General features: G+C 59.2%; 1 protein-coding gene across 1 annotated transcript; it reads right to left on the minus strand.

Annotated features, from left to right (window-relative positions):
* Positions 1-63: 63 nt before the first annotated feature.
* Positions 64-27,574, minus strand: LOC118701192 (retinal guanylyl cyclase 1-like). The gene is given in 27 exon segments (XM_054518365.1): positions 64-480; positions 900-993; positions 995-1,004; positions 1,832-1,917; positions 4,249-4,343; positions 6,591-6,689; positions 7,408-7,582; positions 8,361-8,553; positions 9,414-9,577; positions 12,437-12,585; positions 13,656-13,805; positions 14,648-14,804; positions 15,621-15,797; positions 17,395-17,475; positions 18,026-18,109; positions 18,968-19,078; positions 20,142-20,238; positions 20,737-20,821; positions 21,536-21,890; positions 22,960-23,015; positions 23,018-23,260; positions 24,510-25,098; positions 25,101-25,197; positions 25,326-25,620; positions 25,718-26,847; positions 26,960-27,143; positions 27,202-27,574. Coding segments are annotated over 26 exon segments (5,316 nt in total). The 3' UTR covers positions 64-480; positions 900-912.

The following is a 27,574-nucleotide window of genomic DNA, read 5'->3' on the forward strand; positions in this document are numbered from 1 at the left end:
AAAATTCCGGAAGAAACAAGCGGAACCGCGACCCCGCCCCTTGAGGGCAGAGCTGTGCCACCATTGGCCCAAGATGGCCGCCCTGGGCTCTGATTGGACAAACGTCCCTGAGGGCTCCGCCCATTTGTGAGAGTCGGGATTCTATTGGCTGTTGGGGCCCTGCCCCGGATCAAGCCACGCCCATTTTAGGGCCAAGCCACGCCCATAAATACAAACTGCGCCCCTTTCCGGGTAAACCACACCCCTTTTCAGCAAAGCCCCACCCAAAATCCAAACCACGCCCATTTTAGGGTCGAGCCCCGCCCCCCTGAGCCAAGTCCAATTCCTTCGGTCCAAGCTCCGCCCCTTTGGTCCAAGCTCCGCCCCAAATCCCCTTGTGCTGCCCAGGCTCCGCCTCCTGTGACGTCACCCGGGTGGGATCCCTCGGCGGCCAAGCAGCATTGGCTCCGCCCCTCGGGGGCGGGGCGAGGCCGCCTGCAGCTGTGGGGATAATGAGATGCAAATGAGCTGGGGCGGGGATGGGTGACAGGAAGGGGTGGGTGTGGCCAGGGGAGGGCGTGGTGTGTGTCTCTTATCGGGGGGCGGGGCTCACTTGGTGGGTGTGTCCTGCTTACATGGTGGGTGTGGCCTAATGGGGCGGGGCTTATTTCCTTTCTAACTCTATGGGCTTGGCCCATTGTGGGCGGGGCTTATGTCCCTACTCACGACATGGGGGCGGGGGTTTGTCCCGGTGGGCGTGGCCTTCTCACCTGGTGTGGCGGGGCTTATTGTGGGTGGGGGTTATGTCCTTTCTGACTGATTGGGTGTGACCAATTGGGGCGGGGGCTTCTACCCCTCCTCACCTTGTGGGCGGGGCTCAATGGGGGCGGGGTCAGTAGCGGTGGGCGTGGCCTGCTCACCTGGTGGGCGGGGCTATTTCAGCACCTGGCCCGGCCGCGCCTTCTCCAGCTTCCGGCGCCGCTCGGCCGGGATCTCGTCCAGGCTGATCCCGTGGGTTGCTCGCCCTGAGGGGTTTGGGGCGAATTCGGGGTTTTTTGGGATTTGGGGGGATTTTTTGGGGGGATTTTTTGGGGGTTTTTTTGGGGATTTTTTGGGGGATTTTCCTCCCAATCCTGGCGTTGCCCCATAGCCACACCCCGTACCCCTTTCCCACCCCATAACCCTGCACCCCAAACTCGATCCTATAATGGCCTCACTCACCCCAAACCCAAACCCGGCCCCATAAGCCCAAACCCCATAACCCCAAGCCCCATAACCCCACTCACCCAAACCCCATAACTGCATAAGCCCACACCCCATAACCCCAAACCCCACTCACCCCATAACCACCCCATAACCCCAAACCCCACTCACCCCAAACCCCATAACCCCAAACCCCATAACCCCATAACCCCAAACCCCATAACCCCAAACCCTACTCACCCCAAACCCAATAACCCCAAGCCCCATAACCCCATAACCCCAAACCCACTCACCCCATAACCCCATAACCCCACCCCATAACCCCATAACCCCTCCCTATAATTGGCATCACTCCCCCCAAGCCCCAAACCTGACCCCATAATGGCCCCACTCACCCCATAACCCCAAACCCCATAACCCCATACCCCAAACCCTGTCACCCCATAACCCCAAACCCCACTCAGCCCAAAACTCCATAACCCCAAACCCCATAACCTCAAACCCCATAACCGCATAACCCCACACCCCATAACCCAAACCCATAACCCCACACCCCATAACTCCCCACCCCTGTAACCGACCCCATAACTCCCCGGCCCTATAACCGACCCCATAACTCCCCGGCCCTATAACCGACCCCATAACTCACCCCGGCAGGAGGTCGGGGGGGGTGGGGATGGGTTTGGTGAATCCCTCGCGGCCCACGAGCCAATAGGTGTCCTCCACTCCCTTACCCTATAAACAATGGGGTGGGTTATAGAGTTATAGGGTCGGTTATAGGTCGGGGTCAGTTATGGGGCACAGCCAATAGGTGTACTCCACTCCCTTACCCTATAAACAACGGGGTGGGTTATAGAGTTATAGGGTCGGTTATAGGGTCAGGGTCAGTTATGGGGCACAGCCAATAGGTGTCCTCCACTCCCTTACCCTATAAACAATGGGGTGGGTTATAGGGTTATAGGGTCAGTTATAGGGTCAGGGTCAGTTATGGGGCACAGCCAATAGGTGTTCTCTACTCCCTTACCCTATAAACAATGGGGTCGGTTATAGGGTTATAGGGTCAGGTATGGGCTGGGTTATAGGGTTATAGGGTCAGGTATAGGGTCAGCTATGGGGTTATAGGGTCAGTTATAGGATCAGTCAGTTATGGGGCACAGCCAATGGGTGTCCTCCACTCCCTTACCCTATAAACAATGGGGTCGGTTATAGTTTCAGGTATGGGGGTTATAGGATCAGTTATAGGATCAGTCAGGGTCAGTTATAGGGTCAGCTATGGGCACAGCCAATAGGTGTCCCCCACTCCCTTACCCTATAAACAATGGGGTCAGCTATGGGGTTATAGGGTCAGGTATGGGGTAATAGGGTCAGTTATAGGGTCAGGGTCAGCTATGGGCACAGCCAATAGGTGTCCTCCACTCCCTTACCCTATATACAATGGGGTGGGTTATAGGGTCAGGGTCAGTTATGGGGTTATAGAGTCAGGTATGGGTCAGTTATGGGATCAGTTAAAGGATCAGTCAGTTACAGGGTCAGGTATGGGGTTATAGGGTCAGGTATGGGTCAGTTATGGGATCAGTTAAAGGATCAATCAGTTATGGGGTCAGGTATGGGTTATAGGGTCACTTATAGGGTCAGTCAGCTATGGGGTCAGCTATGGGGCACAGCCAATAGGTGTTCTCCACTCCCTTACCCTATAAACAATGGGGTGGGTTATAGGGTCAGGTATGGGGTTATAGGGTCAGGTATAGGATCAGTCAGTTATGGGATCAGTCAGTTATGGGGTCAGCTATGGGGCACAGCCAATAGGTGTTCTCCACTCCCTTACCCTATATACAGTGGGGTGGGTTATAGGGTCAGATATGGTGCCAGTCGGTTATAGGGTCAGTTATAGGGTCAGGGTCAGGTATGGGGTTATAGGGTCAGTTATGGGATCAGTTAAAGGATCAATCAGTTAAAGGGTCAGGGTCAGCTATGGGGCACAGCGAATGGGTGTCCTCCACTCCCTTACCCTATAAACAATGGGGTCAGGTATAGGGTCAGTTATAGGGTCAGTTATAGGATCAGTCAGTTATGGGGTCAGTTATGGGCACAGCCAATAGGTGTCCTCCGCTCCCTTGCCCTATAGATTTATAGGGTCAGTTAGAGAGCTATAGGGTCAGTTATGGGGTCAGTTATAAGGGTCAATTATAGGGTCAGGTATAGGGTCAGTTATGGGGTCAGTTATGGGGCACAGCCAATGGGTGTCCTCCACTCCCTTACCCTATAGATTATAGGCTCAGGTGTGGGGTTATAGGGTCAGGTATGGGTTATAGGGCCAGGTGTGGGGTTATAGGGCCAGGTATGGGGTTATAGGGTCAGGTGTGGGGTTATAGGGCCAGGTGTGGGGTTACAGGGTCAGGTGTGGGTTATAGGGTCAGGTGCGGGGTTATAGGGTCAGGTGTGGGGTTACAGGGTCAGGTGTGGGTTACAGGGTCAGGTGTGGGTTATAGGGTCAGGTGTGGGTTATAGGGTCAGGTGTGGGGTTACAGGGTCAGGTGTGTGGGGTTACAGGGTCAGGTGTGGGGTTATAGGGCCAGGTGTGGGGTTATAGGGCCAGGTATGGGGTTATAGGGTCAGGTGTGGGGTTATAGGGCCAGGTGTGGGGTTACAGGGTCAGGTGTGGGGTCAGGTGTGGGTTATAGGGCCAGGTGTGGGTTATAGGGTCAGGTGTGGGGTCAGGCATGGGGTCAGTCACTTATAGGGTCAGTTTTGTGCTGTATTTGGGTTTTTTTTGGGCTGTTTTGGGGTTTTCCAGGCATTTTTGGGGTGTTTTGGGCTCTGTTTGGGGTTTTTAGGTGGTTTGGGGCTGTTTTGGGGTTTCTCGGGCAGTTTTGGGCTGGTTTTGGGGTTTTTTCAGGCAGTTTTGGGCCGTATTTGGGGTTTTCCAGGCAGTTTTGGGCTGTATTTGGGTTTTTTTTGGGGCTGTTTTGGGGTTTTTGGGCAGTTTTGGGCTGTATTGGGGGTTTTTGGGCAGTTTTGGGGCGTATTGGGGTTTTTTTGGGCTGTTTTGGGGCGGTTTGGGCTCACCTTGAGCTCGGTCTTGCCGCGGATGTCGACCTTGAACCCCTCCTGCAGCGAGAGCAGGATGGCGACCGTGCGCTGGTTCACGTGGATGCGATAGGCTGGGGGGGAAAAGGGGGTTTAGGAACCCTAAAATAACCCAAAAATAACCAAAAACCCCCAAAAAACCCCAAAAAAACACCCCCAAAAATCCCAGAACTGACCCCCCCCCACAGCCTGACCCCGCTGCGCAGGTTCACGTGGATGCGATGGGCTGGGGGGGAAAAGGGGGTTTAGGAACCCTAAAATAACCCAAAAATAACCCCAAAAAAACATTAAACAAAAAAAAAACCCCAAAAAAATCCCGAAAAGATTTTAAAAACCCTAAAACCTCCAAAAATCCCCCCAAAAAACACCCAAAAAAACCCCCAACTCTCCCCCCAAAAAAACCCTAAAACCCCCAAAAATCGCCCCAAAAACCCCAAAAAACCCCAAAAAAAAAACCCAAAAAACCCAACCCTCCCCCCAAAAAAACCCTAAAACCCCCCAAAATCACCCCAAAAAACCAAAAATCCCCCCCACAAAACCCCAAAAAAAACCCCAAAAAATCCCATAGATCCCAAAAACCCCCATGGATCCCAAAAAACCCCAAAAATCCCAGAACTGACCCCGACCCCACAGCCCTGACCCCAGTGCACTGGTTCACGTGGATGCGATGGGCTGGGGGGGAAAAGGGGTTTAGGAACCCTAAAATAACCCCAAAAAATAAAAAAAACAACAAAAAAAAAAACCCAAAAAACCAAAAAACAAAAAAAAAAAAACCCAAAAATCCCCAAAATAACCCCAAAAATCCCCAAAATAACCCAAAAATCCCCAAAAAGCCCCAAAAAACCCCAAACCCCCAACAGCCGTGTCCCTTGTCCCTGTCCCCATGTCCCTGGCCATGTCCCCCTCAGTGTCCCCTCCCGTGTCCCCTGTCCCCCATCTCTGTCCCCTCCCGGTGTCCCCAGCCATGTCCCCATGTCCCCTCCTGGTGTCCCCTGCCGGTGTCCCCTGTCCCTGTCCCCTGTCTGTCCCCTGTCCCCCATCTCTGTCCCTGTCCCTGTGTCCCCTTCCTGTGTCCCCATCTCTGTCCCTGTGTCCCCTGTCCCCTGTCCCTGTCCCCTGTCCCTGTCCCCTGTCCGTGTCCCCATCCCTGTGTCCCCATCCCTGTGTCACTGTGCCCTGTCCCATGTCCCTGTCCCCGTGTCCCCCTCAGTGTCCCCTGTCCCCGCTGGTGTCACTCACGCAGCCCGGTGGACTCCACGCGTGACGCGGTGTTGACGGTGTCCCCATCCCTGTGTCCCCATCCCTGTCCCTGTGTCCCCATCCCTGTGTCCCCATCCCTGTGTCCCCTGTCCCATGTCCCTGTCCATGTCCCCATGTCCCCATCAGTGTCCCCTGTCCCTGTCCCGTGTCCCCATCAGTGTCCCCTGTCCCTGTCCATGTCCCCTGTCCCTGTCCCCTGTCCCATGTCCCTGTCCATCTCCCCATGTCTCAATCAGTGTCCCCTGTCCCTGTCCCCTCTCAGTGTCCCCATCCCTGTGTCCCCATCCCTGTCCCCTGTCCCCATCCCTGTCCCCTGTCCCCGCTGGTGTCACTCACGCAGCCCGGTGGACTCCACGCGTGACGCGGCGGTGTTGATGGTGACACCATCCCTGTGTCCCCATCCCTGTGTCCCTGTGCCCTGTCCCATGTCCCTGTCCCCGTGTCCCCATCCCTGTGTCCCCAGCCATGTCCCCCTGTCCCTGTCCATGTCCCCATCGCTGTCCCCTGTCCCCTGTCCCCTGTCCCTGTGTCCCCATCCCTGTGTCCCTGTGCCCTGTCCCATGTCCCTGTCCCCTGTCCCGTGTCATGGTCCCCGTGTCCCCATCCCTGTGTCCCCATCCCTGTGTCCCCATCCGTGTCCCCTGTCCCCATCAGTGTCCCCTGTCCCCTGTCCCTGTCCGTGTCCCCATCGCTGTCCCCTGTCCCCTGTCCCCTGTCCCTGTGTCCCCATCCCTGTGTCCCCATCCCTGTGTCCCCATCCCTGTGCCCTGTCTCCTGTCCTTGTCCGTGTCCCCATCCCTGTCCCTGTCCCCCTGTCCATGTCCCCATCCCTGTGTCCCCATCAGTGTCCCCTGTCCCTGTCCGTGTCCCCATCCCTGTCCCTGTCCCCCTGTCCATGTCCCCATCCCTGTGTCCCCATCAGTGTCTCCTGTCCTTGTCCGTGTCCCCATCCCTGTCCCTGTCCCCCTGTCCATGTCCCCATCCCTGTGTCCCCATCAGTGTCTCCTGTCCCTGTCCCCGTGTCCCCCTCAGTGTCCCCTGTCCCCGCTGGTGTCACTCACGCAGCCCGGTGGACTCCATGCGTGATGCGGTGTTGACGGTGTCCCCGAACAGGCAGTACCGGGGCATCGTCAGCCCCACCACACCCGCCACGCACGGCCCTGGGGGCGGGGCCACAGAGAGGGCGTGGTCACAAACGGGCGTGGTCACAAAGGGGTGGGGCCATGGAAGGGGTTGGGTCAACAGGTGATGAGCGTTGAGGGTTGGTCAAGGAGTTGGGTGTGGCCAATGGGGTGTGGCCAATGAGGGTGTGGTCATAGATGGGTGTGGCCAATGAGGGTGTGGTCTCGGGGGTGTGGTCTTTGGGGCGTGTCCTAGAAGGGGAGTGGCCCAAATGGATCCAATGGGTCAGGACCGCGTTGAGCGTTGGCCAAGTTGGGTGTGGCCAAGAAGGGGTGTGGCCATTGAGTGGGCACAAAGTAGGTGTGGCTAATAAGGGGTGTGGCCACTGGGTGGGCCCAAGATGGGCGTGGCCTGTAAGGGCGTGACCAATGGGCGTGGCCAAAAGCGTGGCCACACCCACCGTGACCCATTGGCCGTTGGCCAAGGCGCCACCACCCAACCTTTGACCAACACACGCAGGGGGGCGTGGCCATGGAGTGTTAGCCAATATGGGCGTGGCCAGCAAGGGGTGTGGCCACTCTGTGGGCACAAACTGGGCGTGGCAAAGGGCGTGGCCACCATCTTCAGCCCCCACCCAACTCCACCCATTGACCTTTGGCCAAGGCGCCACCACCCAACCTTTGACCAACACACGCAGGGGGGCGTGTCCGGGGCGTGTCCGGGACAGCCAATGGGGCGCAGGGGGGGGGGCCGTACCCGAGTGCAGCCCGATGCGGATGCGCACGGGCACCTCGGGCATGTGGCGCATCTTGAAGGTGCCGACGGAGCTGAGGATGTCCAGGGACATGTTGGCGATCTCGCCGGCGTGCCGGTTCCCGTTGCGCTTGGGCAGCCCCGAGGCCACCATGTAGGCGTCGCCGATGGTCTCCACCTGGCCGGGAGGGAGCCAGGGGGCGGGGTCAGGGGCGGACACGCCCACCGGGACACGCCCGCCACGCCTGAGAGCTCCTGAGGTGGTCGCTCGACCACCACCTGAGGTGGGCATCGGGGTCTTTGTGAGGTGGGTGTGGTCGTTGGTGGTGGCCAATGGGAAGGTCAGGGATTGGAGCAGCATGGGGCCACCTTGAGCAGGTCCATGGGGCCACCTTGAGCAGCTCCATGAGGTCACTTTGACCAAGGCCGTGATGTCACTTTGACCATGGCCATGGGGTCACCTTGACCATGGCCATGGGGTCACCTTGAGCGGCAACGGGGCCACCTTGAGCATGGCCATGGGGTCACTTTGACCATGGCCATGAGGTCACTTTGACCATGGCCATGGGGCCACCTTGACCCCTTGACCATGGCCATGAGGTCACCTTGACCAGGGCCATGAGGTCACCTTGACCATGGCCACGGGGTCACCTCTAGAGGTCCATGGGGCCACCTTGACCATCGCCATGAGGTCACCTTGGGCAGGTCCGTGGGGCCACCCTGACCCCTTGACCATGGCCATGGGACCACCTTGACCATGGTCACCTTGTAGCCACCACTGACCCCAACCACCACCCTCAGGTGACCACCCATGACCCCATGACTGGGCTGACCATGACCACCATTGCCTTGGTCACCTTGTAGCCACCCCTTTCTGAGGTGACCACCCATGACCGAGTGACCACCCTGAGGTGTCCCCCCATGACCCCATGACCCCCATGTCCGGCCGTGGTCACCTTGTAGACGTCGTGGGAGCCGATGATGGCGTCGAAGAGGGTGTAGAGGTCGTTGAGCAGGTCCACCACCTCGATGGGCTCGCTCATGGCCGAGATGGTGGTGAAGCCCACGATGTCGCTGAAGTACAGCGTCACCTCCTCGAAGTACTCGGGCTCCACCGGCGTCCCCATCTTCAGCGCCTCGGCCACCGACCTGCCCGGGGGTCACCGGGGTCACCCGGGGGTCAGCGAGGTCACCCAGGGGTCAACCACTCCGGCCACAGGGGCTCGGTGGTCAAGGAGTGGACAATGTGGCCACTGGGAGGTTCTGGTGATCCGTGGGGTCAGTTGGTCAAGGTTGACCACAGGGATCTCCAAGGGTCACTTTGACCTATAGGGCTGGAGGGTCAGTTGGTCAAGGTTGACCATAGGGGTCACTTTGGCCATGTGGTGACCCCTAGGTCTGGATGGGTCTCCAAGGGTCAAGGTTGACCACAGGGATCTCCAAGGGTCACTTTGACCCATAGGGCTGGAGGGGTCAGTGGGTCAAGGTTGACCACAACCTGTCCAGAGTGACCACCTTGGTTCAAGGGGTCCAAGTTGACCCCAACCTGTCCCCAGTGACCACCTCAACCCCATCCTGCCCCATAGGTCCAGGGAGTGGTCAATGGGTCAAGGCTGACCCCAACCTCCTCCAGGTGACCACCCCTTGACCTCTCCTGCCCCATTGTCCTCTCCTGCCCCACAGATCTGGGTGGGGTCAATGGGTCAAGACCACCCCCAACCTTCTCCTGGTGACCACCCCATTGTCTTCTCCTGCCCCATAGCCCCACCATTGTCCTCTCCTGCCCCACAGATCTGGGTGGGGTCAGTGGGTCAAGACCACCCCCAACCTTCTCCTGGTGACCACCCTTGACCTCTCCTGCCCCATTGTCCTCTCCTGCCCCACACCTCAGGCCAGGCCCACCATCAGAAGCTCCCTCCACCCCAAACCTGCAGGTGGGACCCGTGGGGTGACGCCCACCCACCCCCAGCCCCCCCCCCCCCCCCCAGCCCCTCCCCAGGGTGACCCACGGCGGCAGCATCTGGGTCAGGAGCTTGTCGGTCTTCTGCTTCTCGATCTCGAGCTCCTCGGTCCTCTCGCGGATCAGGTCCTCCAGGTTGCTGCTGTACTGCTCCAGCATGCGCAGCATCGAGTCGATGATGTTGGTCTTGCGGCCCTTGTTGATGCCCTTGAACTGCCCAAGCCAAGCCAAGGGGGTGCGGTCAGGCCCCAGGTGGGAGCCCCGTGGGGATCGCCATGGTAGGACCCCCGTGGGAACCTCGTGGGACCCGATGGAAACCCCGTGGGAAACCCCGTGGAGACCCCATGGAGACGCCGTGGAGACCCCGTGGAACCCCATGGAAACCTCATGGAACCTCATGGAACCCCGTGGAATCTCATGGAACCCCATGGAATCTCATGGAACCTGATGGAAACCCCATGGAACCCCATGGAACCTCATGGAATCCCGTGGAAACCCCATGGAACCTCATGGAACTCCATGGAATCTCATGGAACCTCATGGAACCCCATGGAGGCCCCATGGAACCTCGTGGAACTCCATGGAACCTCATGGAACCCCGTGGAGACCCCATGGAGACCCCATGGAACCCCATGGAAACCCCATGGAACCTCATGGAAACCCCATGGAGGCCCCATGGAACCCCATGGAGACCCCATAGAACCTCTTGGAACCTCATGGAACCCCATGGAGACCCCATGGAACCCAGTGGAACTCCATGGAGACCCCATGGAAACCCCGTGGAACCTCATGGAAACCCCATGGAACTCCATGGAGATCCCATGGAACCCCATGGAGGCCCCATGGAACTTCATGGAAACCCCATGGAACCTCATGGAACCTCATGGAGGCCCCATGGAATCTCAGAAAACCCCATGGAACTTCATGGAACCCCATGGAGACCCCATGGAACCCCGTGGAACTCCATGGAGACCCCATGGAAACCCCATGGAACCCCATGGAATCTCATGGAACCCGATAGAAACCCCATGGAACCTCATGGAAACCCCTTGGAAACCCCATGGAGGCCCCATGGAACTTCATGGAAACCCCATGGAACCTCATGGAGGCCCCATGGAATCTCAGAAAACCCCATGGAACTTCATGGAACCCCATGGAGACCCCATGGAATCCCACAGAATTCCATAAAACCCCATGGAACTTCACGGAACCCCATGGAGACCCCATGGAATCCCACAGAATTCCATAAAACCCCATGGAACTTCACGGAACCCCATGGAGACCCCATGGAATCCCACAGAATTCCATAAAACCCCATGGAGACACCATGGAACCTCATGGAGACCCCGTAGAACCCCATGGAAACTCCACAGAATTCCACAGAATTCCCATGGAACCTCGTGGAACCTCATAGAATCTCATAAAACCCCATAGAACCCCATGGAAACCCCACAGAGACCCACAGAACCTCACAGAACTTCATGGGATCTCATGGAACCCCATAGGAACCCCATAGGGACCCCACAGAACCTCACAGAGACCCGCACCTGTCCCACCTGTCCCTCACCTGGTGGAACACCTGGTCCATGGTGGGTCTCTCCTCGGGCTGCTCGCTCCAGCCCAAACTGGTCCCATACTGGTTCCATCACCCCATACTGGTCCCATACTGGTCCCATACTGGTCCCATACTGGTTCCATCACCCCACACCTGTCCCCAGGTGTCTCACCTGGTCGAACACCTGGTCGATGGTGGGTCTCTCCTCGGGCTGCTCGCTCCAGCCCAGACTGATCCCATGCGGGTTCTATACTGGTTCCATTGTCCCATACCAGTCCCACACTGGTTCCATACTGGTTCCATCACCCCATACTGGTTCCATACTGGTCCCATCACCCCATAATGGTCCCATACTGGTTCCATACTGGTTCCATCACCCCACACCTGTCCCACAGGTGTCTCACCTGGTCGGACACCTGGTCGATGGTGGGTCTCTCCTCGGGCTGCTCGCTCCAGCCCAAACTGGTCCCATACTGGTTCCATCACCCCATACTGGTTCCATCACCCCATACTGGTTCCATACTGGTCCCAAACTGGTTCCATACTGGTCCCATCATCCCATACTGGTCCCAGTGCCCCATACCAGTCCCATACTGGTCCCGTACTGGTCTCACCTGGTCGAACACCTGGTCCATGGTGGGTCTCTCCTCGGGCTGCTCGCTCCAGCCCAGACTGATCCCATACTGGTTCCATACTGGTTCCATCACCCCATACCAGTTCCATACTGATCCCATACTGGTTCCATCACCCCATACTGGTCCCATACTGGTTCGATCACCCCACACCTGTCCCACAGGTGTCTCACCTGGTCGAACACCTGGTCGATGGTGGGTCTCTTCTCGGGCTGCTCGCTCCAGCCCAAACCAGTTCCATACTGGTTCCATCACCCCATACCAGTCCCATACTGGTTCCATATTGGTTCCATCACCCCATACTGGTTCCATACTGGTTCCATACTGGTTCCATAGTGGTTCCATCACCCCACACCTGTCCCACCTGTCCCTCACCTGGTCGAACACCTGGTCGATGGTGGGTCTCTTCTCGGGCTGCTCGCTCCAGCCCATACCAGTTCCATACTGGTTCCATACTGGTTCCATCACCCCATACCAGTCCCATACTGATCCCATACTGGTTCCATCACCCCATACTGGTTCCATACTGGTTCCATCACCCCACACCTGTCCCCAGGTGTCTCACCTGGTCGAACACCTGGTCGATGGTGGGTCTCTCCTCGGGCTGCTCGCTCCAGCCCAAACCAGTTCCATACTGGTTCCATCACCCCATACTGGTTCCATAATGGTCCCATACTGGTTCCATACTGGTCCCATCACCCCACACCTGTCCCCAGGTGTCTCACCTGGTCGAACACCTGGTCCATGGTGGGTCTCTCCTCGGGCTGCTCACTCCAGCCCAGACTGGTCCCATGCTGGTTCCATATTGGTTCCATCACCCCATACTGGTCCCATACTGGTCCCATACTGGTCCCATCACCCCACACCTGTCCCCAGGTGTCTCACCTGGTCGAACACCTGGTCGATGGTGGGTCTCTTCTCGGGCTGCTCGCTCCAGCACTCCTTCATCAGGTGGATGCACTCCAGCGGGGCCTGGTCGGCCGAGACCGCGGGGCGGCACAGGGGGGGCGGCCGCTGGACCTTCTCGATGATCTCTGGGGGGGCAGCCGGGGGCACTCGGGGTCAGATCAGGTCGTTTGGGGGCAATTGGGGTCGTTTGGGGTCAGTTATGGGTCAGTTAGGGGTCCGTTATGGGGGATTTTGGGGTCAGTGATGGTTCAGTTATGGGTCAGTTATGGGTCGGTTATGGGTCCTTTATGGGGGGATTTTGGGGTCAGTTATGGGTCAGTTATGGGTGAGTTATGGGTCAGTTATGGGGGGATTTTGGGGTCAGTTATGGGTCAGCTTGGGGTCATTTGGGGTTACTCGGGGTCAGTTATGGGTCAGTTATGGGTCAGTTATGGGGGATTTTGGGGTCAGTTATGGGTCGGTTATGGGTCAGTTATGGGGGGATTTTGGGGTCAGATATGGGTGAGTTATGGGTGAGTTATGGGTCAGCTATGGGTCAGTTATGGGGGGATTTGGGGGTCAGTTATGGGTCAGTTATGAGTGAGTTATGGGTCAGTTATGGGGGGATTTTGGGGTCAGTTATGGGTCAGGTATGGGTCGGTTATGGGGGGATTTTGTGGTCAGTTATGGGTCAGTTATGGGGGGTTTTGGGGTCAGTTATGGGTCAGCTTGGGGTCATTTGGGGTTACTCGGGGTCAGTTTGGGGTCAGTTATGGGTCAGTTATGGGGGGTCATTTGGGGTCAGTTATGGGTCAGTTTGGAGTCATTTAGGATCACTCGTGGTCACTCGTGGTCACTGGGGTCACTTTGGGGACATCTCGGGTCATACGGGGTCACTTGGGGTCAGTTTGGGGTCGGTTTTGGGGTTTGGGGTCGGTTTTGGGGTCTCACCTTCCGGGGCAGCCCCAGCATGCAGGGGGGGCTCAGGGGGTTTTTGGGGTGCAGAATTCGTTTTTGGGGTCGGTTTTGGGTCTCACCTTCGGGGCAGCCCCAGCATGCAGGGGGGGCTCAGGGGGTTTTTTGGGGTGCAGAATTCGTTTTTGGGGTCGGTTTTGGGGTCTCACCTTCGGGGGGCAGCCCCAGCATGCAGGGGGGGGCTCAGGGGTTTTTTTTTGGGGTGCAGAATTCATTTTTGGGGTCGGTTTTGGGGTCTCACCTTCGGGGGGCAGCCCCAGCATGCAGTAGGGGGGGCTCCTGCAGATCACCTCCTGCATGATGATGCCGATGCCGTAGACGTCGCCCCGGAAGGAGCCCCGGCGCTCCAGGGCCTCGTCCCGCAGCAGCTCCGGCGCCGTCCACAGCCGCTCTGGGGGGCGGGGCCACGCTCGGACACGCCCACCCCCACCACGAGACACGCCCGGCCCTCTAGGCCACGCCCACCCCAACGCGGAATCCAATGGGAGGGTGGTTAAGGGTGTGGCCACGCCCCCCCACCCCCGGACATGCCCAGCTTGAGGCCACGCCCACACAGGACGGGTAACTATCAGACCACACCCCCTTTTCTATAAGCCACGCCCCTTTCATACAAGCCACACCCCCTTTCACATGGCCTCCATCCAGGGGTGGTGGCACCAATGAATGGACAGGCCACGCCCACATCACCAGGCCACGCCCTCTTCAAGGAGATCCCGCCTTAATTGGGTGTGGTTGGGTGTGACCACGCCCCCAATATACGCTCCACCTCTCAACACCCCATCTACACCATAGGCCACGCCCCTGAAGTAAAAGCCACGCCCCTAAAGCAAGGCACGCACCTAAAGCAAGTCACACCCTTAAATCAAAGGATGTGTCCCTTTCCACAGGCCACACCCTTCGTTAAGGCCACGCCCCTTCCCTCAGTGAAGCCACGCCCCTTCTCTTTAGCTCCGCCCCATTGGTCATACCCACCCAAAGCCACGCCCCCAGAGAGTCCCCATTGATTCTCATGAGGCCACACCCAGGAAGCCACAACCTTGAGGCCACACCCATGATGCCACGCCCATGAGATCACACCCACAAGGCCACACCCACAAAGCCACACACATGAGGCCGCACCCACAAAGCCACACCCATAAGACCCCACCCATGATGCCACACCCATGAGACCCCACCCATGAGACCCCCCCATGGAGCCACGCCCATGTGGCCCCGCCCAGGCCCCGCCCTCACCGTGAGGCTGCGGGGGCGGGGCCGGCACGCGCTGCGCCTCCAGCAGTTGGTTGTAGCCGTGGTCGGTGACCTTGAGCACGAAGCGCCCGTCCACCACGCAGTTCCGCGACTTGAGCCGCCCGTGCACCACGTCCCGGTGGTGCAGGTACCGCACGCCCTGCGGCCAGTGCGGCCATGGTCAACATCCATGGCCATGGTCAACGTCAACGGTGTGGTCAACACGGCCATGGTCAACGTCAACGGTGTGGTCAACATGGCCATGGTCAACACAGCCATGGTCAACATCAATGGTGTGGTCAACATGGCCATGGTCAACGTCAACGGTGTGGTCAACATGGCCATGGTCAACGTCAACGGTGTGGTCAACACAGCCATGGTCAACCATCAATGGTGTGGTCAACATGGCCATGGTCAACGTCAATGGTGTGGTCAACATGGCCATGGTCAACATCAGTGGCCATGGTCAACATCAATGGTGTGGTCAACATGGCCATGGTCAACCATTGATGGTGTGGTCAACACGGCCATGGTCAACGCCAACGGTGTGGTCAACATGGCCATGGTTGACATGGCCGTGGTCAACGTCAACGGTGTGGTCAACACAGCCATGGTCAACCTCAATGGTGTGGTCAGTATGGCCATGGTCAACAATGGCATGGTCAACAATCAATGTCATGGTCAACAATGCCATGATCAGCCATTGCAATGGTCAGCATCAACGTCGTGGTCAAGCATCAACGTCATGGTCAGTGATCAACGTGATGATCAACGTTATGGTCAAGGATCAACGTCATGGTCAGTGATCAACGTGATGGTCAATGATTGCCATGGTCAACAATCAACGTCATGGTCAGCAAGGCCATGGTCAACAGCGCCCTGGTCAACAATCACCACCATGGTCTACCATGCGTAGCCTACAGCCCCATGACCACGCCCATGGCCACCAGACCACAGAGGCCACCCCCGCGGTCACCTTGATGAGGTCGATGAGCAGCGAGGACTTGAACATCCAGTCGAGCTTCATGTCCTCGTTGCGCAGCAGGTCCTCGAGGCTGCCGCGCGAGCAGTGCTCCGACACGATGGCGAAGATGCCGCAGTCGTGGAAGAAGCCCAGGAACAGGTTCACGTTCTCGTGACGCAGGTCCCGCAGCTGGGGGACACCAGGAGGGGACACCGGGGTGGGGTGGGGATGTGGATGACCCAATGATGTCCTCAGGACCCAAAGATGGATCACCATGGTCCAACCTTGACCATGATGACCCAACGATGTCCCCAAGACCCCTGACCACGATGACCCAACGATGTCCCCATGGTCCATCATGACCCAACGATGTCCCCCATGACCCCTCAACATCCCCATGACCCAATGATGTCCCCAAATCCCAACAATGTCCCCAAGACCCAATGATGTTCCCGTGGTCCAACCTTGACCATGACAGCCCAACGATGTCCCCATGGCCCCTCAATGTCCCCGTGACCCAGTGTTGTCCATCATGGCCCAATGATGTCCCCATGGTCCACGATGACCCAACGATGTCCCACAACCCCTCAATGTCCCTCTTGACCCCTCAATGTCCCCATGACCCAGTGATGGATCACCATGGTCCAGCCTTGACCACAATGACCCAACAATGTCCCCAAGACCTCTGAATGTCCCCAAAACTCAACAATGTCCCCATGGTCCAACCTTGACCACAATGACCCAACGGTGTCCCCAAGACCTCTGAATGTCCCCATGACCCCTCAATGTCCCCATGGTCCAACCTTGACCACAATCACCCAACAATGTCCCCTGACCCCTCAATGTCCCCAAAACTCAACAATGTCCCCATGGTCCAACCTTGACCATGATGACCCAACAATGTCCCCAAGACCCCTCAATGTCCCCACACTCCAACCTTGACCACGATGACCCAAAGATTTCCCCTGACCCTTCAATGTCCCCAAAACTCAACAATGTCCCCATGCTCCAACCTTGACCACGATGACCCAACGATGTCCCCAAGACCCCTCAATATCCCCAGACCCCTCAATGTCCCCAAAACTCAACAATGTCCCCATGGCCCCTCAATGTCCCCAAGACCCCTCAATGTCCCCATGGTCCAACCTTGACCACGATGACCCAACAATGTCCCCATGGTCCACAATGACCCAACGATGTCCCATAACCCCTCAATGTCCCCATGCTCCAACCTTGACCACAATGACCCAACGATGTCCCCAAGACCCCTCAATATCCCCAAGACCCCTCAATGTCCCCAAAACTCAACGATGTCCCCATGGCCCCTCAATGTCCCCAAGACCCCTCAATGTCCCCGTGGTCCAACCTTGACCACGATGACCCAACGATGTCCCCATGACCCTCAATGTCCCCAAAACTCAACAATGTCCCCATGGCCCCTCAATGTCCCTCTTGACCCTTCAATGTCCCCGCGGTCCAACCTTGACCACAATGACCCAACGATGTCCCCTGACCCCTCAATGCCCCCTGACCCCTCAATGTCCCCTGACCCCGCAATGTCCCCATGGTCCAACCTTGACCAGAATGACCCAACAATGTCCCCATGGCTCCTCAATGTCCCCAAAACTCAACAATGTCCCCATGACCCTCAATGTCCCCATGGTCCAACCTTGACGACGATGACCCCTCAATGTCCCCAAAACCCAACAATGTCCCCATGACCCTCAATGTCCCCACGCCCCCCTGGTGTCCCCACGCCCCCCGGGTGTCCCCTGGGTGTCCCCACCTTGCAGAAGGTCAGCTTGGTGGCCGGTTTCACCTCCGTGTGTTGGTCACCCGGGAACTTCTTCAGCCACACCCAGTCACCCTGCGGGGGAGGGCGCGTTTGGGGTAAATCCGGGCGGTTTTGGGGAAAATGGGGGATTTGGGGGGAACGGGGGTGGGTTTGGGGCGGTTTTGGGGTGCCTGGGGTGGGTTTTGGGGTGAGTTTGGGGGATTTTGGACTGACTAGGATCGGGTTTGGGGTTCGGGGGGTTTTGGAGTGACTCGGGTAAGGTTTGGGGTTTTGGGTGAGTTTGGGAGATTTTGGGGTGCCTGGGGGGGTTTGGGGTGCTTGGGGTGGGTTTGGGTTTTGGGGTGCCTGGGGTGGATTTTGGGGTGAGCTTGGGGGATTTTGGAGTGACTCAGGTCGGGTTTGGGCTTTGGGGTGAAATTGGGTCAGTTTTGGGGGGTTTTGGGGTGAGTTTGGGTCAGTTTTGGGGTATCTGGGGTGGTTTTGGGGTTTGGGGTGACTGGAGGAGGTTTGGGGTCAGTTTTGGGGGGGTTTTGGGGTGAGTTTGGGGGATTTGGGTTAGCTGGGTGGGTTTTGGGGAGCCGGGGTCGTTTTTGGGGTGAATTTGGGGGGTTTTGGCTCTTACCTGCACGGAGGCGACAAGGCCCTGCTGGTTAAAGAGCAGCAGCAGCAGGGGGAGGTTGCTGCTGCCCTTCGCTGCTGCGTTATCCTGCGGGAAACAGCTGTCAATCACTGCCCGGGGGCGGGGCCAGCTGTCAATCAGTGCCCATAGTCGGGCACATCTGTCAATCACTGCCCGAGGGCGGGGCTAGCTGCCAATCAGCGCCCATAGTGGGGCACAGATGCCAATCACTGCCCGGGGGTGGGGCCAGCTGCCAATCACTGCCCGGGGGCGGGGCCAGCTGCCAATCACGGCCCGGGGGCGGGGCCAGCTGTCAATCAGCGCCCATAGTGGGGCACAGCTGTCAATCATTGCTAAGGGGTGGGGATCAGCTGTCAATCATTGCCCAAGGCCTGGGATCAACTGTCATTCATCGCCCAGGGGCATGGATCAGCTGTCAATCATCCCAGGGGGGGGCTGAGATCAGCTGTCAATCATCACTCTGGCTGCAGTTATCAGCTGTCAATCACAGACCAGGGGCTGAGATCAGCTCTCAGTCATCTCCTGAGTGTGGTTACCAGCTGTCAATCATCACCAGGGGCTGAGATCAGCTGCCAATCATCTCCTGGGTGTGGTTATCAGCTGTCAATCATCACCCTGGGTGTGGTTACCAGCTGTCAATCATCCCCCTGGGTGTGGTTATCAGCTGTCAGTCATCACCCTGGCTGTGTGGATCAGCTGTCAATCATCACCCAGGGGCTGAGGTCAGCTGTCAATCATCACCCTGGCTGTGCGGATCAGCTGTCAATCATTGCCCAGGGGGCGGAGCCGCTGTCCCCTCGCCTTGTCGCCCCGTGGGTGGGGAGGGCGGAGGGGGGAGGAGTCGGGGAGGGAGGGAAATGGGCAGGAGGGGGCGGAGCCAGCCAGGCGGAGGGGCGGGGCCGGGCGGAGGGGGCGGGGTCTCACCTCGGCCACGGCCACGTTGGTGGTGTCGGGGCCGGGGGTGGCGCTGCCGGGGCCGCTCTTGGTGTCCCCTCCCCCGCTCTGGCCGGCCAGGCTGGCCTGGCTGCTGTCCACCTGTGGGGGAGGGGCCACACTGGGTCACCCGGGGGTCAGCCGGGGGTCACCCGGGGGTCACACTGGGGTCACCAGCGGGGACAGGTCACGGTGAGGTCACACCAGGGTCTCTCTGGCCCCAGAGACGCCTCAGGGCCATGGGGATGTGGCCCCCTCGATGTCCCCCAAGTGTCCCCACAAGGTTCCTGCTGATGTCCCCAGCCCCCCCGGGCTTTCCTCCATGGTGACCCCAATGTCCCCCCAAATGTCCCTGAGTGTCCCCAATGTCCCCCCAATCCCCCCCAAATGTCCCTGAGTGTCCCCAGTGTCCCCATTGCTGACCCCAATGCCCCCCAGTGTCCCCAATCCTCTCAATGACCCCAATGCCCCCCCAGTGTCCCCCCAGTGTCCGCCCAGTGTCCCCAGTGTCCCCATTGCTGTCCCCAATGTCCCCATTGTTGTCCCCATTGCTGTCCCCAGTGTCCCCATTGCTGTCCCCATTGTCCCCATTGGTGTCCCCATTGCTGTCCCCAGTGTCCCCATTGTTGTCCCCATTGCTGTCCCCATTGTCCCCATTGGTGTCCCCAGTTTGCTGTCCCCATTACTGTCCCCATTGTCCCCATTGCTGTCCCCACTGTCCCCATTGCTGTCCCCAGTGTCCCCATTGCTGTCCCCACTGTCCCCATTGGTGTCCCCATTGGTGTCCCCATTGGTGTCCCCAGTGTCCCCATTGTCCCCATTGCTGTCCCCATGGGTGTCCCCATTGCTGTCCCCACTGTCCCCATGGGTGTCCCCATTACTGTCCCCATTGCTGTCCCCAGTGTCCCCATTGCTGTCCCCATTGCTGTCCCCATTGTCCCCATTGCTGTCCCCAGTGTCCCCATTGCTGTCCCCATGGGTGTCCCCATTGCTGTCCCCAGTGTCCCCATGGGTGTCACCTGTTTGCTGTCCCCATTGCTGTCCCCATGGGTGTCCCTAGTGTCCCCATTGTCCCCATTGCTGTCCCCATTGTCCCCATTGGTCTCCCCATTGCTGTCCCCATGGGTGTCCCCATTGCTGTCCCCAGTGTCCCCACGGGTGTCACCTGTTTGCTGCTCTGGGTGTTGATGAAGGTCAGGTCCTCCATGGTCAGGATGATTTTGTTGGGGCCCTTCATGAGCTGAGCCTGCAGAATGCGGCGCCTGCGGGACAGGGACAGGGACACTGGGGACATTGGGGACATTGGGGACACTGAGGGGACATTGGGGACATTGGAGACATTGGGTGGACATTGGGGACATTGGGGACATTTGGGACACTGGGACATTGGGGACACTGAGGACACTGGGAGGACATTGGGGACATTGGGGGGACATTGGGAGGACATTGGGGACAGCCAGGGGACATTGGGGACAGCAGGAACATTCCAGTGTGGGGACACCAAGTTGACACCAGGGTCACCAGGGCAGGGACATGGAGCTGCTGAGGGGACACCAGGGGACACCAGGGGACACCAGGGCCACCAGGACAGGGACACTGAGCCACTGAGGGGACACCGGGACACCAGGGCCACCAGGGCATGGACGTGGAGCTGCTGAGGGGACACCAGGGCCACCAGGGGACACCCAGGGGACACCAGGGAACACCCAGGAGCCACCAAGGGGACACCAGGGCCACCAGGGGCCACCAGGGCCACCCACCTGATGTGGCAGGCCAGGGCGGCGCCGGCCGCGCCGAGGGCGGCGATGAGGAGGAAGAGGAAGAAGACGAAGCCGGCGTCCATCCCTGCAGAGAGAGAGAGAGCACGGAGTGACCAGGAGTGACCACAGGAGTGACCACAGGAGTGACCAGGGGGGGCCAGAGATGGCCACAGGAGTGACCAGAGATGACCACAGGAGTGACCAGGGGGGACCAGCGATGACCACAGGAGTGACCAGGAGTGACCACAGGAGTGGCCAGGGGGGACCAGAGATGACCACAGGAGTGACCAGGGGGACCAGGCACCGCAGCTGACCCAGCACCACGGTGGCACCAGCACCACCAGGACCATTCCAGCTCCATGGTGGCATCAGGACCATGGAAGGGACCACGGCTGGTCCAGAACCATGGAGGGGACCACAGCTGGTCCAGCACCATGGTGGGACCATGGCCCTGATCACCCATGACTATGGTGGCACCATGACCACGGAGGGGACCACGGCTGGTCCAGCTCCATGGTGGCACCCACAACCACGATGCCACCACAGCAGACCCAGCATCGTGGTGCCACCGTGACCCCCAGCTGGTCCAGAACCACGGTGCCACCACAGCAGACCCCATAACCACCTCCACCACCTCCACCACCCCACCCACCACGGCCATTCCAGCACCACGGTGCCACCACAGCAGACCCACAACCATGGTGCCACCATAACCCCAACTGACCCAGAATCACAGTGCCACCACAGCAGACCCCATAACCACCTCCACCACCTCCACCCCACCACCCCCACCGCTCACCGCCGTTGCAGATGGCGCCGGAGTCGAACCAGCAGCCGGCGTCGGTGGCCGGGCTGGAGCTGTGGGGCCAGTGGGGGCTGTGGCTGCGGTAGCTGAGGCCGCGCGTGCCCGGCTCCAGCCCGTAGACCGCCCACAGGTGGTGGCCCTTGCCGTCCGTGTCCAGCACCACGTAGGGCACCGAGACGGCGCCGTCCTGGTCCACGGTGAAGGTCTGGCAGAAGCCCTGGAGCTGGAAGTCGCGGGCGTGGTCGGCCACGCTGGTGCCCATCACCCAGCGGCCGCTGCGGCGCGCGGCCTCCACCGCCGTGGCCAGGAAGTAGATGGAGTTGTAGATGGTGGAGAAGAGAGGGTGGACCTGGTGGGAGGGCACAGGTGGGAGGTGGTGGTGGAACCAGGTTGGGGGTGGTGGGTGTGGTTGGGTTGGGTTGGGCGTGGTGGTTTTGCGTTGGGCGTGGTCAATGGAGATGGCCACGGTCAGCTTGGGTTGGTCGTGGTCATCTTCTACTGGCCACGGCCAACCAAGATGGTCCTGGTCACGTCCCTTTGGCCACGGTCATTTTCCATTGGCCACGGCCAACCAAGATGGTCCTGGTCACGTCCCATTGGCCGTGGTCAATGATAGCGGCACCTCCCACCATTATGGTGTGGACCCTTGAGATGTCCCAAATCCCTGAAGGTACCTGAAAACCCCCTGGAGATGCCCTCAAACCCTCTCGAGACATCCCCAAACCTCTTGACATGTCCGCAACCCTCTTGAGATGCCCTCAAAACCTCTTGAGATGCCCTTAAACCCCCTGGAGATGCCCTCAAACCCCTCAAGACACCCCCAACCCCCTCGAGACACCCCTAAACCTCTCGAGATGCCTTCAAACCCCTGGAGATGCCCTCAAACCCTCTCGAGACACCCCAAACCTCTCGAGACACCCCCAAACCTCTCGAGATGCCCTCAACCCTCTCGAGATGCCCTCAAACCCTCTCAAGACACCCTCAAACCCCCCTGGAGATGCCCTCATAGCAACTCAAGACACCCCCAAGAGTCTTGAGATGCCCCCAAACCCACTGGAGACGCCCTCAAACCCTCTCAAGATATCCCCAACCCTTTCAAGATGCCCTCAAACCCTCTCAAGATGCCCTCAAACCTCTTGAGATGCCCTCAAACCCTCTCGAGACACCCCCAACCCTCTTGAGACACCCTCAAACCTCTAAAGATGCCCTCAAACCTCCCAGAGATGCCCTCAAACCCCCTGCAGATGCCCTCAAACCTCTTGAGACACCCTCAAACCTCTAAAGATGCCCTCAAACCCCCTTGAGATGCCCTCAAACCTCTTGAGATGCCCTCAAACCCCCTTGAGATGCCCTCAAACCTCTTGAGATGCCCTCAAACCCCCTCGAGACACCCCCGAACCCCCCTCCGGAGACCCCACCTCAGCGGGGTCGAGGTCGGCGGGGACCTCGTAGGCCTTCTTGGCCTCATCCAGGCCTCGTGGAAGGAGGCGTCGGGCGAGTCGATGGTGACGGTGAGCACGGCGTCGTAGGCCAGGCGCAGCTTGGTGTTGTTGGCCAGCACGGGGTAGGGCACGCGGCGGTAGGGCAGCGCGAAGGTCAGCGCGTCGTACGGGATGAAGACGAAGGTGCCGTCGGTCATGCCCAGGTCCTCGGCCTTCTCCAGGAGGACCTTCTGCTCGCGGCCGCCCAGGAGCACCGAGTGCATGCACATCAGCACCACTGCGAGGGACACAGCGGGGACACGGCGCCGTGGGGACGGGGCGGCGGCGGCGGGCTTGGGGCGACCGTCTGTGTTCGGCCGTGCTTCAGCTGTCCTGGTGTCCATCCGCCCGTCCGTCCGTCCGTCCGTCTGTCCATCCATCCATCCATCATCCATCCATCATCCATCCGTCCATCCATCCATCCATCCATCCATCCATCCATCCATCCATCCATCCTCCATCATCCAGCCAGCCATCATCCATCCATCCATCCATCCGTCCATCTGTCTGTCCATCCATCCATCCATCCATCCATCCATCCGTCCATCCATCATCCATCCATCCATCCATCATCCATCCATCATCCATCCATCCATCCATCCATCCATCATCCATCCATCATCCATCATCCATCCAGCCATCATCCATCCATCCATCCATCCATCCATCCATCCATCCATCCATCCATCCATCCATCCATCATCCATCCATCATCCATCCACCCATCCATCCATCCATCCATCATCTGTCCATCCGTCCATCCATCCATCCATCCATCCATCCATCCATCCATCCATCCATCCATCATCCATCATCCAGCCAGCCATCATCCATCCATCCATCCATCCATCCATCCATCCGTCCATCCGTCTGTCCGTCCGTCCATCCATCCATCATCCATCATCCATCCATCCATGGATCCATCCGTCTGTCCATCCATCCATCATCCATCCATCAACCCATCCGTCCGTCCGTCCGTCCGTCCGTCATCCATCCATCCGTCCATCCCTCCATCTCCACCCCCATCCCATCTCCATCCCTCCATCTCTTCATCCCACCTCCACCTCCATCCCCATGTCCACCTCCACCTCCATCCCACCTCCATCTCCACCTCCATCCCACCTTCATCCCCATCTCCATCTCATCTCCACCTCCATCCCACCTCCACCTCCATCTCCATCCCAGCTCCATCCCATCTCCATCCCATCTCCATCCCTCCATCTCTCCATCTCCATCTCCACCTCCACCTCCATCCCACCTCCATCCCCACCTCCATCCCCATCTCCACCTCCATCCCATCTCCACCTCCACCTCCATCCCACCTTCACCCCCATCTCCATCCCATCTCCACCTCCATCTCCATCCCATCTCCATCCCCACCTCCATCCCACCTTCATCCCCATCTCCATCCCTCCATCTCCATCTCATCTCCACCTCCACCTCCATCCCCACGCCCACCTCCACCTCCACCTCCCCCCCCTCCTCACCTCTGACCCCGTCCGCCCTCTGGACCCTCCTCAGCGCCTCCTCCGCCTCCTCCTCCTCCTCTCCGGCCACAGTGACCACAGTGACCGGCAACCCTTTGGCCCTCAACTCCTTGGCCACCTCCTGCCCCGTGTCCACCCACAGGTCCTGCGGCGCGGCCACCACGGCCACGTGGGCCCAGCGGAAGTAGCGCAGCACGGCGTGCAGCACGGCGGCCGGAGCGGGCAGCGGCCGCAGCAGAGTGACCGCGGCTCCTCCGGCCGCTCCGGCCGCTCCGCACGTCCAGGACACCAAAGGTTTGTTCCAAGCGGCGGCCAAGAGTCCGGCGGCGCCGCAGGCGGCCGGGTTGAGAGGACCCACGATGGCGCTGGCGTAACGCTCGGCGCTGACCACTCCGGCCACGGCCTGGGGCGTGGAGCAGGGCTCGGACATCACCACGGAGTCCCACCAGTAGCCGGCGGTCAGCGCGGGGTCGCGGTTGAGCCGCGCCACGGCCAAACGCGAGGCCACGTCCGGCAGGGCCCGGGCCAGGACGGGGTCGCAGCTCCAGGGACCGAGGACGCCGACCTTGAAGGTGGCGGCCAAGGAGGGACGGGGACAACGAGGAGGAGGAGGAGGAGGAGGAGGAGGAAGGGGTGGGTGGAGGGGGTGAAGATGGGGGAGAGGGGGAAGCCACAGGAGGTGGCAAAGCTGTGGGAGATGCCACCAGCATGGGAGGTGGCACCAGCATGGGAGGTGTCACTGTTGGAGGTGCCACCACCGTGGGAGGTGTCCAAGCCGTGGGAGGTGTCACTGTGGGAGGTGGCACCATCACAGGCGATGTCACTGTTGGAGGTATCATCATGGTAGGTGTCACTGTCATGGGAGGTGTCACTGTTGGAGGTGCCACCACCGTGGGAGGTGGCAAAGCCATGGGAGATGTCACCACCATGGGAGGTGTCAGTGTTGGAGGTGCCACCACCACGGGAGGTGGCAAAGCCATGGCAAGTGCCCAAGTCCTCAGAAATGTCATTGTGGGAGGTGTCAAAGCCATGGGAGATGCCACCACCATGGGAGGTGTCACTGTGGGAGGTGTCACCATCGTGGGCAGTGGCACCATCATGGGAGATGTCCCTGTTGGAGATGCCACCATCATGGGAGACGCCATCGTGGGAGGTGCCACCACTGTCAGAGATGTCCCTGTTGTAGATGCCACCATGGGAGGTGTCACCACTGTGGGAGGTGCCACCACCACAAGAAATGTCCCTGTTGGAGATGCCACCGTTGGAGATGCCACCACCACGGGAGGTGCCACCACAGTGGCAGATGTCACCATTGCAGGTGTCACTGCTGGAGACGTCCATGTGGGAGGTGTCACCCTTAGAGGTGCCACCACCATGGGAGGTGCCACCATGGGGGGTCATGACGTGACAGGTGCCACCACCATGGAAAACGTCATTGTGGCTGGTGTCACCACGGGAGATGCCACCACTGGAGATGCCACCACTGGAGATGCCACCACGGGATGTGTTGTCACTTTTGGAGGTGCCACCATGGGAGATGTCACCATGAGAGGAGCCACCACCGTGGCAAGTGTCATCGCCATGAGAATTGTCACCGTGGGAGGTGTCACCTCTGCAGGTGCCACCATGGGAAGTGTCACCATGAGCAGAGCCACCACCGTGGGAGATGTCACCATTGGAGATGTCACTGTGGAAGGAGTTGTCACCATGGGAGATGATGCCATGAGAGGAGCCACCACCATGGGAGATGTCCCTGTGGGAGATGATGCTATGGGAGATGCCACCATGGGAGATGCCACCATTGGAGATGATGTCATGGGAGATGCCACCACTGCTGGAGGTGCCATCACTGTTGGAGACGTCACTGTAGGAAATGTCCCTGTGGGAGATGATGCCATGGGAGATGCCACCATGATAGATGCCACCACTGCTGGAGATGTCCCTGTGGGAAATGTCACTGTGGGAAGTGATGCCACCATGGGAGATGCCACCAATGCTGGAGACGTCACTGTAGGAAACGTCACCATGGTAGATGCCACCATTGGAGATGCCACCATGGCAGGTGTCACCACTGCTGGAGACGTCCCTGTGGAAGATGCCACCATTGGAAATGTCCCTGCGGGAGATGCCACCACGGGAGAAGATGTCACCATGGGAGATGGCACCACTGTCAGAGATGTGTCTGGTGCAGGTGCCACCATGGGAGGTGCCACCATGGGAGGTGATGTCATGGGAGATGCCACCACTGCTGGAGATGTCCCCATTGCAGGTGCCACCACCGTAGGAGCTGAAGCCGTGGGAGATGCCACCATGGGAGATGCCACCATTGGAAATGTCCCTTTGGGAGATGCCACCATGGGAGAAGATGTCATGGGAGATGCCACCACTGCTGGAGATGTCCCTGCTGGAGGTGTCCCTGTTGGAGATGTCCCCGTTGCAGGTGCCACCACCGTAGAAGCTGAAGCCGTGGAGATGCCACCATTGGAAATGTCCCCATGGGAGGTGCCACCACTGCTGGAGATGTCCCTGTTGCGGGTGCCACCATGGGAGGTGATGTCCTGGGAGATGCCACCATTGGAAATGTCCCCATCACAGATGCCACCATTGGAGATGTCCCCACGGGAGATGCCACCACTGGAGATGTCCCCATGGGAGATGCCACCATTGGAGATGTCCCCATGGGAGATGCCACCATGGGAGGTGATGTCCTGGGAGATGCCACCATTGGAGATGTCCCCATGGGAGATGTCCCCATTGGAGATGCCACCATTGGAGATGCCACCATTGGAGATGTCCCCATCACAGATGCCACCATTGGAGATGTCCCCATGGGAGATGTCCCCATTGGAGATGCCACCATTGGAGATGTCCCCATTGGAGATGTCACCATGGGAGGTGATGTCCTGGGAGATGCCACCATTGGAGATGTCCCCATGGGAGATGTCCCCATTGGAGATGCCACCATTGGAGATGTCCCCATGGGAGGTCCCGGTGCCACCACCGTGGGAGGTCCCGGCGCCTCCAGGGTGGGCAGCGTCCGCGGCCCCTCCCCCGCGCGGCCGCAT

The sequence above is a fragment of the Molothrus ater genome, unplaced genomic scaffold, assembly GCF_012460135.2.
Source record: "Molothrus ater isolate BHLD 08-10-18 breed brown headed cowbird unplaced genomic scaffold, BPBGC_Mater_1.1 matUn_MA687, whole genome shotgun sequence".
Classification (NCBI taxonomy): Eukaryota; Metazoa; Chordata; class Aves; order Passeriformes; family Icteridae; genus Molothrus; species Molothrus ater.